The sequence below is a fragment of the Nansenia antarctica genome (assembly GCF_963989245.1).
Source record: "Nansenia antarctica genome assembly, chromosome: 5".
Lineage (NCBI taxonomy): Eukaryota > Metazoa > Chordata > Actinopteri > Argentiniformes > Microstomatidae > Nansenia > Nansenia antarctica.
Window position 1 is genome coordinate 38,938,363 of NC_137690.1, and position 14,249 is coordinate 38,952,611.

The 14,249-nt window shown below is 46.2% G+C and overlaps 1 protein-coding gene across 1 annotated transcript in view; it reads left to right on the top strand.

The window, feature by feature from the left end:
* The window catches only part of herc1 (HECT and RLD domain containing E3 ubiquitin protein ligase family member 1), a 215,688-nt gene that overhangs the window by 191,103 nt on the left and 10,336 nt on the right, over positions 1 to 14,249 (top strand). The window contains exons 76-79 of the mRNA XM_080532022.1: positions 530 to 699; positions 2,322 to 2,487; positions 10,666 to 10,742; positions 11,562 to 11,817. Coding sequence (XP_080388148.1) covers positions 530 to 699; positions 2,322 to 2,487; positions 10,666 to 10,742; positions 11,562 to 11,817 — 669 coding nt within the window. The remainder of the gene's footprint in view (positions 1 to 529; positions 700 to 2,321; positions 2,488 to 10,665; positions 10,743 to 11,561; positions 11,818 to 14,249) is intronic.

Consider the following 14,249-nt stretch of genomic DNA (forward strand, 5'->3'; position numbering starts at 1 on the left):
CACACACATACAGTAGTCATCTATTGTAACTATTGGACTATTGTAACTATTGGACTATTGTAACAGTCCTTTCTGGTCTTCCGAAGAAAGCTATTGGCCAGCTGCAATTAGTCCAAAATGCAGCAGCGAGAGTTTCAACCAAAACAAGCAGAAGAGCTCATATAACTCCTATTTTAGAGACTCTACACTGGCTTCCTGTTAAGTTCACAATAGATTTCAAGATCCTTCTGCTTGTTTCTAAAGCTCTCACTGGCACAGCACCAGAATATCTGAAAGCCCTTTTGCTAGCATATCAGCCCAATAGAGCTCTCAGGTCTTCTGACGCTGGCTTTCTCTGTGTACCACATGTACAAAACATCTATGTTTGCTCCAATGACTGACTGTGGCTCATCTTTGTGTGTGTGTGTGTGTGTGTGTGTGTGTGTGTGTGTGTGTGTGTGTGTCTGTCTGTCTGTGTCTGTGTCTGTGTCTGTGTCTGTGTCTGTGTCTGTGTCTGTGTCTGCGTCTGCGTCTGCGTCTGCGTCTCCAGAGCTGCACGTCTCACTACAACGCGGGGACCTGGGGCATCGTGCAGGGCCAGCTGCGCCCCCTGCTGGCGCCGCGGGTGTACACCCTGCCCATGGTGCGCTCCATAGGCAAGACCATGGTGCAGGGCAAGAACTACGGCCCCCAGATCACGGTCAAGAGGATCTCCACACGGTCTGCACCAGGGAGGGGGGGGGGGGGATAGATGGATGGATGGGTGGGTGGGTGGATGGATGGGTGGGGGAGGAGGATGATGGGTGGGTGGGTGGATGGATGGGTGGGGGAGGAGGAGGATGGATGGGTGGGTGGGTGGGTGGATGGGTGGATGGATGGATAGATGGATGGATGGGTGGGTGGGTGGGTGGGTGAATGGGTGGGTGGATGGATTTGTGGATAGATGGGTGGGTGGGTGAATGGGTGGATGGAAGGATGGATGGATGGGTGGGTGGATTGATGGATGGATGGGTGGGTGGAAGGATGGGGGGAGGACGATGATGGATGGATGGGTGGATGGATGGATGGAAGGATGGGTGGATGGATGGATGGGAGGAGGAGGATGGATGGGTGGGTGGATGTGTGGGTGGATGTGTGCGTGGATGGGTGGATGTGTGGGTGGGTAGATGGGTGGATGGATGGATGTGTGGGTGGATGGGTGGATGGATGGATGGATGTGTGGGTGGATGGAAGGATGGGGGGAGGAGGATGATGGATGGGTGGATGGATGGAAGGGTGGGTGGATGTGTGGGTGGATGGATGTGTGGGTGGGTGGATGGATGGATGGATAGATGGGTGGATGGATGGATAGATGGGTGGGTGGATGTGTGGGTGGATGGATGGGTGGGGGGAGGAGGATGATGGATGGGTGGATGGATGGATGGATGTGTGGGTGGAAGGATGGATAGATGGGTGGGTGGGTGGGTAGATGGGTGGATGGATGGATGTGTGGGTGGATGGGTGGATGGATGGATGGATGTGTGGTTGGATGGATAGATGGGTGGATGGGTAGATGGGTGGATGGATGTGTGGGTGGATGGGTGGTTGGATGGATGGATGGGTGGGGGCGGGAGAAGATGGGTGGGTGTGGGGAGGAGGAGGGTGGGTGGATGGATGGGTGGGTGGGTGGGTGGGTGGATGGGTGGATGGAAGTGATGGGGGGGAGGAGGATGATGGATGGATTGGTGGGTGGATGGGTGGTTGGATAGATGGATGGATGGGTGGGTGGATGGATAGATAGAAGGGTGGGTGGGAAGGTTGATGGATGGGTGGATGGATGGATGGGTGGATGGATAGATAGATGGGTGGGTGGGAGGGTTGATGGATGGATGGATGGATGGATGGATGGATGGATGGATGGGTGGATGGATAGATGGATGGGTGGGTTGATGGGTGGATAGATAGATGGATGGGTGGGTGGGAGGGTTGATGGATGGGTGGATGGATGGATGGATGGATGGATAGGTGGGTGGGTGGGTGGATGGGTGGATGGGTGGATGTGTGGGTGGATGGGTGGATGGATGGATGGGTGGGTGTATGGATGGATGGGTGGGTGGACAGCATTCTAGAGAACATCTATGTATGACTTTGTTTACGCGATGTTGACTTTGATCTGACGATCCTCTCCCTTTTCCTCCTGTTTCTACTCCTCCTTTTCCTCCTGTTTCTACTCCTCCTTTTCCTCCTGTTTCTACTCCTCCCTCTGGTCCTGCTCTTCATCCTCCTCCCTTCTTACGCTGTCGTCTTTTCTCTCCTCCTCCTCCTCCCCCCCCCCCCCCCTCCTTCTCTCTATCCCTCCCCAGGGGGCGTAAGTGTAAGCCCATCTTCGTGCAGATCGCCCGTCAGGTGGTCAAGCTGAACGCCTCGGACCTCCGTCTGCCCTCGCGTGCCTGGAAGGTCAAGCTGGTGGGGGAGGGGGCGGACGACGCAGGGGGGGTGTTTGACGACACCATCACAGAGATGTGTCAGGTGAGAGGTGGAGGTGGTGGAGGAGGTGGTGGAGGAGGTGGAGGGGGAGGGGGAGGAGGAGGAGGTGGTGGAGGGGGAGGAGACGGAGGAGGAGGAGATGGTGGAGGAGGAGGAGGGGGAGGAGGCGGAGTAGGAGGTGGTGGAGGTGGAGGAGGTGATATAAATTTCAGGACCCTCCTTTCATGACTTTTCCTAGATATGTGCGTTCTACCACCCAGTATCCTTACATTTTCTAAATCACATCAGGATAAGCTAATATAAAACTATTTTGCAGTTTTTCTGTGTAGGAGGCAGGCTAATTTACAAGAGGCCAACTAGTGGTCGTTGTGCGTAAATAGCAGCTTGAGCATTGTAAAGAGGGGGTCATTTGACCCCCGAGTAGGGATGGGACGATTATCGTTTTTATCGTTAATCGCGATAAAAACACCCGCGATAACTTAATCGTGGAGAATTTTAATTATTTGAATAATCGTCATAATCGTATGTTATGAATAAACTGTGTTTAACAAATGTCTGGCGCTATTTTTCAGCCTAGTCTACATTACTTTTGCAGTCAAGTTAGCGACTGTTACTGTAATATAATTGCAATTCCTCACATGAGCCGCGCGCGGATATCCTCACAGAACCTGTCTCGCGCTATTGTTCAGCCTGCATGGGTAACGTTACTGTCAAGTCAGCCTTGTCAGTCAGTCACTAGGTTAACGTATGCTAGCCTACTCACCATGGCTGGTGAAAAACTTTAGACTGGATACTGTCATTGGCCTTCCTTGTTATTACCAGGCAGTGACAGTCTATGGCTGCAAAAGGCACGGTCGCCCCTAAGCTTTAGCAAATATATTGTGGTTTACTTAATACTGTTCAGCACTTGAGGTTACATGCAATGCATGACTTGTGCTATAGGCTAAATACAATTATTAAAGCGGCAAATAGCAAGTGTGCGCATCAAAGGCATTAGGCACGTAACATCCATGCTGTATAAACGACAACCGTCCGTTATTTCCCGAACTTTGCCCGAACCCCCTGCGAGGACCCGGGGAACAACGGTACGCTCCCCGCGGCTGCGGGAGTGAGTGTTGAGGGAGAGAGGAGACGGCAACCCTCGCTCTCCATAGACTGTATCCCTACTCGTCTCTCCTGAGCTCGGTTGTAACGTGAACCGTGGAATACAGGATATGCAGGGTTGCCACGCTACCTGGAAATCAGGGAAAACATGGAAATTATTGAGCCCTGTTCCATACCTGGAAAAGGCATGGAAACTGAGCACAATTGAAAATTAACATGGAAATTCTTGTGTTGTCCTGGAAAATTCAAAAGGCTTTAAAAAATCTTGTTCATGCTTGTAACTGTATTTATTGTGCTGGGTTACAATCTGTGTATAGGCTATGTCTTGCTCTGGACTATACATTTCAAATGCAATGTGGTCTGTTTAATGACGGAAAGTAACGTAATGTGACAGCCACATAGAGGCGCCAGTCCACCTCTGCTCAATGATTGTGCAATTTGCCTGTCAAGACTACACTACACTTTTCAGGGACTAAAACGAATATTCTCAAATGTAAGTAGCTGTCTTTGAACTGTCTGTGGCCGTTCTGAATTTGGGTTTATCAATGTTGGTTGACATGGTGCATTGTTGCAAACAAACATCGATGTGCTTACTAGCTAGTTAGCTTGGAATGTGTTGCTAACGGTAACGATAACGGCCGATAGTGCTAGCGCTAATACTTCCTGATATCCGCGAGTGGGGGGCACGAGTTAAAACGGTCATATCTCAGCGTAGGAACGTCGGATTTACTCAGTTTTTTTGTTAGGGTAAACGTCCCTATTAAGCCCACGTACCATATAAGCCCAGTTGTAACTTCTAAGTAAAATTTTAAGTAAAAAAAACTGCATGATCATTTTGTGCTGTGTAATGTTTCTTCAAATGAAGCTGCTTCCTAATCCTAGCTACATGACAGTTGTTCTTGTAAGACAATCAGATTTCAAATATCATTTACAGGCCACAGGATAAGAGTACATGCAAAATGAAAATAGCTATTGAGAGGTAAGAAATTACAGATTTGAATAGATCAAGTTTGTATTGTTACATTTAAAATATATTTTATTTATTTATCAATAATTCATGAAGTGGGCTTATTTGGAACACACATGGGCTTAAAAGGTGCATTCGGTACCCCATGCCAGACTTTGGACATATTTCCTTAAATTAAACAATAAAAACATTAAAAAGTGGTATTAATGAATTATCAAAACTTCAAATGAGAGATTCATGTTTAATTTAATCTATAACTTTCTTAATTATATTGTGGCAGTATATATAACAAATGTCTGCAAACAGGTTTTGGTGGGCTTAATAGGGACGTTTACCCTACATGCTTAGTGGAATAACCTAATTGCCCCACGTTGCTCACTCCCTCACAGCCCGCGCCACATGCAAAAGAAAACTTGCTTTCTGTTCTCATGATTTATTTTAGATTTCATTTTATAGTTTTGGCTAGTAACAGTATTACCAGTTCAACGTTACAGTGTGAACAGTAAGCCTAATATACAATTTCAAATATGTGATGCAATTACAGGAGTGAGTGACAATGACACGCGGCAAGTTTAACACTGATTGGAAACAAAACCCCCAATTCAAGGACTGGATAGAAGAAGTGGCAAGAAGTCCACAAGGCATATTGTAGGTTTTGCCACAAGTCTTTTGACATCAGTAACATGGGGGTCTCATCCCTCAAGAGCCATGCAAAAGGACAAGCCCATGCCAAGAGAGCTGGACAGAGCAGTAGAAGAATGACAGATTTCATGACAAAAGAAACAGGAGAAGGAAGCAGCCGCCCAGCTAACCTAGAACCATCTAGTGTTGATGAGGAAAGTGGCAGTCAGGGAAGCACAGCATTACAGGTGCCCAGTACTAGTGAACAGGAAAAAAGTGCAGGAACACAAGCAAGGTCAGCGGTTTTTTTCGAGCCAAGCCGTGTTTGAAGCAGAGATTTGCAGGGTAATCAAGATGGTCAGGTCACACTACTCCTTCAACTCCAACTCTGATATCTCAGCCACTTTTGCTCAGATGTTTGTTTTGGCTTGTTTCCTTATTTCAAAGAGCAGCTGATCAAAGACATAAGACAAGCACAGTGCTATGTAGTGTCTTTTGATGAGTGCCTAAACAAAGTGACACAAACAGAACAGATGTTATTGTGCGCTACTGGAGTGAACGTGAAGGGAAGGTAGCTGTGCATTACTTTCATTCAGAGTTCATGGGACATACTCAAGCAGAGAAGATTTTGGAGAGCATCAACAGAGCCCTGTCACCACTTGATACTAAGAAGCTCCTGCAGATATCAATGGATGGCCCTACAGTCAACTAGAAGTTCTTGAGGATATTCCAAGAGGGCAAGAGCCAAGAGGACCCAGATGCACCGAAGATCATCAACCTGGGAAGTTGGGGTTTGCATGTTGTACATGGAAGCTTCCAGAATGGAGAGAAGGAAACAGGTTGGAAGATGGGAGATGTATTGAGAGCTCTTTGGCAGGTGTTCCATGACTCACCAGCAAGGCGAGATGATTTCATCGAGCTGACTAAAACAGCAATATTTCCTCTGAAGTTATGTGCCCATCGATGGGTTGAAGACTTACACGTTGCTGAGCGAGCAATCGAAGTGTGGCCAGCTGTGAAGGAGTATATCAGCAGCCACAAGAAACTTCCGAAGAGCAAAGTGCCAACATCTGCATCCTACTTGACAGTGAAGCAGGCCACGGAAGATCATCTTTTCCTGGCTAAGCTCCAGTTTTTCGCTTTTGTTGCGAGACAGCTGAAGCCTTTTTAGAGGTATTTCAGACAGATGCCCCAATGGTGCCATTCTTGTCAAAGGAGCTCCAATGCACCCTGACAGGCCTGCTGTCATGCTTTATCAAGAGAGAAGAATTGGAAAAAATCAAGACACCTCTCCAGCTCTTGAAACTGGACCACCAAGTAAAGGAACTCCATGTCCCACTCAAACACCTGGACATAGGATTTGCCACCAAGCAGGCTTTGGAGAAGGCATCTGAGAAGCTCCGGGAAAATCCAGTGAAAATCTTGGAGTTCAAGAAAGAATGTGTCTCCTTCTTCCTGCAAGAAAATGATGGAGAGAAGTCCTCTCACCTATCCAGCTGTACGGCACATGAGGTCCCTTGACCCTGTGATCATTGTGACAGAAACTGAAAGTGCAACAGCAATGTTTGAGAAACTCCTACAGGCTCTCCTCAATGCGGGATGGTGCCCCGCCACCGAGTGTGACAAAGTCCTTGCTCAGTATAAAGCATTCTCATCCTATGTCAACGCAAACCACAAAGCAGAGTTCCAAGAATCTGTTTACACCTGCAGACTTGATGAATTCCTTGGAAGATTTGTCAGTGGCAGAGAAGAGTATGCAGCACTGTGGAACCTCATTAAATATCTCCTCACGCTGTCTCATGGTCAAGCTGCAGTAGAAAGAGGGTACTCTGTTAACAAGGATATGCTTGTTGAAAACCTACACGACTCTAGTAGCACTGCGCTTAGTCCAGCGCTTAGTCCAGGATGCTCTCCCAAAAGGCCTGATACAACACTGCAAATTAGCAAGGATGAGGTATGAGCAGTATCTGGAGGACAAAAGGAAGAAGAAAGACCAAACTGCTAATGAGAAGAAAAGAAAGGAGCTCTACCAAGAAATTGAGAAATTGAAAACAAAGAGGCAAAAAATAATGATAAGCTCTGAAACAATGCAGAAAGAAGCAGAGAAGAAACAGAACTTCTTTTACTCTCAAAATCGAATGCCTATCGCAAAAGTGTTGCAGATAAAAAGGAAGAGGTGGCAGTTCTCGACAAAACCCTGGAAGACCTGCAAGAGAGTGTCAAGAAGCTACACTGAGGTATGTGCAATAACCTTCTGACCTTACACTTCTCTCAAGTTACCTGTTGGGAAAATGCATACAACCCCAACTCATTAGATACATATTATACTATACAAGGATGGGACCACATCCTAGTAGCCTACTTACCTATCTGGAGCCCTTTGGAAAGAAAAGGTTGAGAGGGGGGGGTATGGGACAAATATTTTGACAAATTGACAGCTGTTTTTGTCCTTTGCCAATCACATGCCTGTTGTGGAGAGAACTACCATTTTCTCAAAACACATTTAACTGTGTTTCAGATCTTCAGACAGTCCATTCAGTCCATTCAGCCCTAAGACAGAGAATGGATGGTGATGAGAAGAAAAAGCTGAAAGATTAAAAAAGCCTGCTAATATAATGATAAAAAAAGACTTATTCAGTCTCTCAAAAGTGTTCAGTGTATATAGTTTGTACAGTTTAATAAAATGGTGCACATCTTCAGTTGTTTGCATTATTCCATGCATTGGAATTGGCATGTTATCAATGAGCCACAATCTCTAAACATTTAAGAGCTGATCACACATCTAGACTAGACTGCACATCTAGACGGCACGTCTTTTAAATCAAGTAAGTAGTCAGGTGTCCTCTAGGGGTGGGGGTGGGCCGGTGTGGAGGACGGGCGGGGGAGGAAAGTTTTAACGGGCTATACTGTATATCAAAAACATGGTACCTGGAAAATCGAGAGGTGGTATGGAAAATTATTTCAAGGCAAGCGTGGCAACCCTGATATGTTAGATGCTTTACAGTAATTCCCCAAATGACCAGAAAAGGATGTTAGATTTGTCGCTGGTCGCTTTTGACTAATTAAGTCGCCAAGGGGCTCTGGAAGTTGGCAACACTGGGAGTGCGTTCTTTAAACTTCCTTGGGTACGTTAATGAAAGGTGCTGATTGGCCGAAAAGGAATTGCTCTTTCCGGACCCGGATTATGGCCAGTGATATGTGCCACTAGAATCTGAATTTGAATTACTGACATAAAATGTCCTAAAAATACAACAACATCTAAGTTAAAGTGATTACAGTGTGTTTTATTGGCATTAAAAAAAAGTTTTTTTTTTTTTTTTTTTTTTTTTTTTAAATTCTCGCGATAATATCGTGGATCGCGATTATTTTGCCCACGATAATCGTGACATGACATTTTCTAATCGTCCCACCCCTACCCCCGAGGTGTCTGTTTTAGTAGGTAAAAAAAGGTACAGCTGTTCTAGTGTTAAAACCCCCACGTTTAGTCATGTCAAAACGTTTACTCATGTCAAAACACACCGAATAATACAGCTGAAACACTGAATTCACTGAGGGACACTTTAGTAGCAAAGATTTCCACTGCATCGTGACTAAACATCAGTTTTATTCGATGTGAAATGTTGACATCGTGGCCCTCTTCCATTCTTTGTGGGGAAGAATCCTGCATACGTTGAGATGCTACAGTCTGTCTGTCTCTGAAACGTGATAGATGGCTGCTAGGAGATGTTTTTAATTTATTTATTCGTTTATTTAACAGGGACAATGGACAATCATTGACTCTCCCTGAATTAGCTGGGTAGCTAAATGACATCAGCAGTCCCTGGGCAGGTAAATCCACGGGGGAAATACGGCCTCAGATGTTATAAACGATTTAAAACAGAACTACAGGACATAGAAATATCACATAAAACAGAACTACAGGAAATCAAAACGTCACACTTTACACTCTTGATCTTGGTCTGTTCTGAGGTGTCCAGTACAGTACAGTACATATACTACCTCTCTGTGTACTGGTCTGTTCTGAGGTGTCCAGGGGGCCATTCCACTAAAGGTGGATCAGTATAGCCGCGATATAAATAAATGCGGCGCTCAGGCAACTCGAGATTGGAATTCAAGCCTCAGGTGATTCCTCGAACGAGGATCAGCCTTGTGTCATCAGTGTTCACAGAAGACAGGCTTACAAATCTTCGATATGGGCGCGTGCACGCAGACATACGCAGCCCCGAAGAGTCGATCTGTCGAAATGAAGATACTCCACTCTGCAGGGGTACTACATTTGCGCAGCATTCCGAATTATTGATTTTTATGAAGACGGAAAAATAAGATGTAAAATAGTGCAATACTGCCGCAATTAACAAGGCGAGGGAAATGGTTTGGCAAGAAATTGCTGACCGATTAAATGCGTAGGTCATACTAGCCCCAGTTATTGTTATATGTTCATATTTTAATAAATGAATATTACTACTGTGGTGATATCAGCAGGCTACAAACCATCATATCGCCACAATGGCCTAGTGGTATCGACCGCTGCCACAGGATTTATTCATCATTTTTAGACGTGGTTCGAATCCCTCTTCAGACACACTTTTTACTGCATTTCGTTGTCTGAATCTAATCTAAAATCTCATCTAAAATATAGTAATAGTAAGTATATAGGCTATAAAATGATGGTGCAGGCTAATTTACAAGAACTGACACGATTACAATGGTGTTTAAAGCCTTTCTGCGTAAATTATGTTCTTAAACTAGACCCTGGATTTGGCATAGATTATTTTTTCTTACGATTACTGATGGATAGATGATTCACTTAGACAGATATATATATATGTTGTAAATCGATTTGCATGAAGGCTTCGGTTAAATGTAAAAAAAAAAAGACTTAGTCAAGTCTCGAACACGCAACCTTTGGAACCGACGCTGGCTGCCTTAACCACTACGCCAGCCAGACGCTGAGATGACAGCAATGCAAGTTGACATAATTTTTTTTTTTTTTTTACACTTTTATTTATTGATCTATCGATCTATCTATCACACTTTCAAAATATCAAGTTATCTATCACACAATCAAACTATCTAATCTATCTATCTCGTGTGAAGTGGGAACTAATATTTCCTAAAAGACACATGAGGAACTGTCGTTCGGGGTTTAGTTTCCGCCTGTGAGCCTTTTTTGACGCACGGATGACTATAGCCTGTGTTTTAGCCTGGTCGCGAGCAGGCTAATTATATCTGACTCAGAAGGAGCTCAACCAAGCAGCGAATTATTTGAGCCACATTGATGGCACCGAACGCAAGCTAACATTTTCGAGGCTTAGAACTTTATCGAGCTTCGTGGAATAGGGCCCAGTACAGTACATATACTACCTCTCTGTGTACTGGTCTGTTCTGAGGTGTCCACTGAGGGTGAGTGAGTCACAAAGTCGCTGTTATTCAACCCAGAATGTGGACGGGATATCCTGCCAGACTGACTGAGTGTGTGTGTGTGTGTGTGTGTGTGTGTGTGTGTGTGTGTGTGTGTGTGTGTGTAGGAGTTGGAGACGGGCGTGGTGGACCTCTTCATCCCCTCCCCCAATGCCACAGCTGAGGTGGGCTACAACAGAGACAGGTGAGGGCCCCCCCCACACACACACACAGGAATGTAGTACACACCCCCTCGTCCCCTAGCGTGGCCTTTTAAGACTTGACGTACTTTGGAACAAAGTGGTTTTGAAAAAGACTCCCCCCCCCTCACCCCTCCATCCCTCTCTCTCCCACCCCTCCATCCCTCTCTCTCCCACCCCTCCATCCCTCTCTCTCTCACCCCTCCATCCCTCTCTCCCTCACCTCTCCATCCCTCTCTCCCCCACCACCCCATCCCTCTCTCTCACCCCACCATCCCTCTCTCCCCCATCACCCCATCCCTCTCTCTCACCCCACCATCCCTCTCTCCCCCACCCATCCATCCCTCTCTCCCTCACCCCTCTCTCCCACCCCTCCATCCCTCTCACTCCTCACCCCTCCATCCCTCTCACTCCTCACCCTTTCATCCCTCTCTCCCCCACCCATCCAACCATCTCTCTCACCCCACCATCTCCCCCCCACCCCTCCATCCCTCTCTCTCCCACCCTTCCATCCCTTTCTCCCCCTCACCCCTCCATCCCTCTCTCCCACCTCTCACTCCTCCATCCCTTTCTCCCCCACCCCTCCATCCCTCTCTCCCCCTCACCCCTCATCCCCTCATGCCTCCATCCCCCCTCACCGTCTCACCCCTCCATCCCTCTCTCCCCCCCACCCCTCCATCCCTCTCTCCCCCTCACCCCTCCATCCCTCTCTCCCCCCCACCCCTCCATCCCTCTCTCCCCCTCACCCCTCCATCCCTCACCCCTCCATCCCTCTCTCCCCCTCACCCCTCCATCCCTCTCTCCCCCTCATCCCACCTCTCCAGATTCCTCCTGAACCCGTCGGCCTGCCTGGAGGAGCACCTGCTGCAGCAGTTCAAGTTCCTGGGCGTGCTGATGGGTGTGGCGGTGCGCACCAAGAAGCCCCTGGACCTCCACCTGGCCCCGCTGGTGTGGAAGCAGCTGAGCTGCACCCCGCTGACCCTGGAGGACCTGGAGGAGGTGGACCTGCTTTACGTCCAGACGCTCAACTCCATCCTGCACATCGAGAACAGCGGCATCACCGAGGACAACTTCCACGAGGTTGGGGGGAAGGGGGGGGCGTGCGGGGGGGGGGGGAGGGGGCAGGGGGGAGGGAGCGGGAGGGGGGGAGAGGAAGGGTGTGATAACATCTATGATGACATGTCTATGATAACACATCTATCAGGCATGATAATCGCTCACCTTTCGTCGAAATTAGCCGTTTTGAATCCAAAATAGGTGACTTCCCTGAATCATATAGATCCGATTCGTTTTTTTTTTTGGGGGGGGGGGGGGGGGGGGCGGAGCGGCCCATTAGTCTGGAACGCACGTTGAATGTTCGAACGATAAGATTTTGATGGCCCGTTGATGGCCGAAAAGCGATGGCAGAAAAGCGAAGCAACGAACAGGTGCGCAGGCGTGAAGGGCTGAAACTGTAATGTGCGCGTGAAACTCCTTAGTGAAGAAATTGGTGACAGAACGTCAGCCGAGGTTTTTGTATGCTGAGAGAAGACAAGGACTGAAGTCGCAAATACTGAGATAAGAATGTAACGTTAACAAAATACAAATTGCTAGCTAACGATAGATGGCTAACTTTGGTACTAACGTTTGGTACTAACATTACTAAGTGCAGTACAGATACAGTACAGATAACTACCAATGTTAGCCTATTCTGCAAGCTGTTAGCCCCTTTCACACATCGTTCCCTGTAAATTAAATGGAATTGCAACCCAGGTCCGCCAGTGATTTTCGCCGTTTAATGAGCTAAATGCCCAAAAAATATGATGATGAATACATATAAAACTGAGGTATGATATGATATATGGCATATATATGTTTTGATATATGGCAGTCTCAGGCGCCTGTCACGTCTCCAGTAGCTACATTAGAGTTTTGCATCCTTTGATACATATAAGGATCTTGTAACTTCGCAAACAATGGCAACATTTAAATAGTTGACTCTATGTTCAACTGGAAAAGGTAGTGACAGAAGATTTTCGTGTTTTGATTTTGCTGGGAGTTCGTTAAAAATGCCTTTCCACCAAAGAACCGTGGAGCCGCGCCGTGTGAGCAAGCTGAGGGTCATACAATATTTGTATATTAAAGGCAGTTGAACATAGAGTAAACTATTTCAATTCTGCCATTGTTTGCGAAGTTACACGATCCTTACATCCCGTCAAGATCCTTGATGATATAAATATGATGTTAAATACATATAAAACGGCACATATATGGCAGTCTCACGCGCCTGTCACGTCTCCAGTACATTAGAACTTTGCATCCTTTGATACATATGGCGGGATGTAAGGATCTGTAACTTCGCCGCGGCAGTTGAACATAGAGTAAACTATTTCAATTTTGCCATTGTTTGCGAAGTTACAAGATCCTTACATCCCGCCATATGTATCAAAGGATGCAAAGTTCTAATGTACTGGAGACGTGACAGGCGCGTGAGACTGCCATATATATAATACCTCCGTTTTATATGTATTTATCATCATATTTCTCGATATATAACGGAAGTATGATATATGGTATATATGTGTTGAGCTTGGGTGCACATGAATCGCATATGAACAATTAGTAAAGCAGACTCGGTATTCTCTTCAGCATTAGGACGTACCTTCATACAAGAACAGAATAACAGTGCGACTGCTACCGTAGTACACAGACTAAGGGCGTCATCAAATATATATATATATATTATTATTATTTATTTATTTTTCGTGCCCCCCCCCTGCAGTACCCCCCACGCCCCACTGTTTGGGAAACACTGTACTAGCTTATATTAAAGCTGCACTGTTGCGCATTTCATGAGAAGTTGTCAGTCTAGTTTCTTATACAACATATGTGTATGTTTACATGTGAACATGTAAAGATACTTTATTTGCACTTAATTATACATTCATATTTTCGTTTTTGTACAGAAACAACTCACTAAAATTGACTATTGCATAACTGATTTGGAGGAAAAAAATCCACCTCTACCCCCCCATTCGGTACCATGCCATATCGTGGCTTTTGCTGAAATGACGCCACTGGTCTCGTAGCCTATTGGAGTGTGTGTGTGTGAGTGAGGGAGAGTGAGAGGGAGAGCTTTTGTGAGCCCGCATGTATGATGTGTCTCTTTCTGGTACCCCAACCCCAATAATCTTTTTTTGGCTCTCAGTCTCCGACTGCCCTAGCAGGATCTGGGTCTCATATCCTTCTCACCTTTTTCACCCCGACCTGTTTTCATGCCTGATCTATGATAACACGTCTATGACACATCTATGATAACACATCTATGACAACACCTCTATGACAACACCTCTATGACAACACGTCTATGATAACACGTCTATGATAACACGTCTATGATAACACCTCTATGATAACATCTCTATGATAACACCTCTATGATAACACATCTATGATAACACGTCTATGATAACACGTCTATGATAACACCTCTATGATAACACCTCTATGATAACACGTCTATGATAACACGT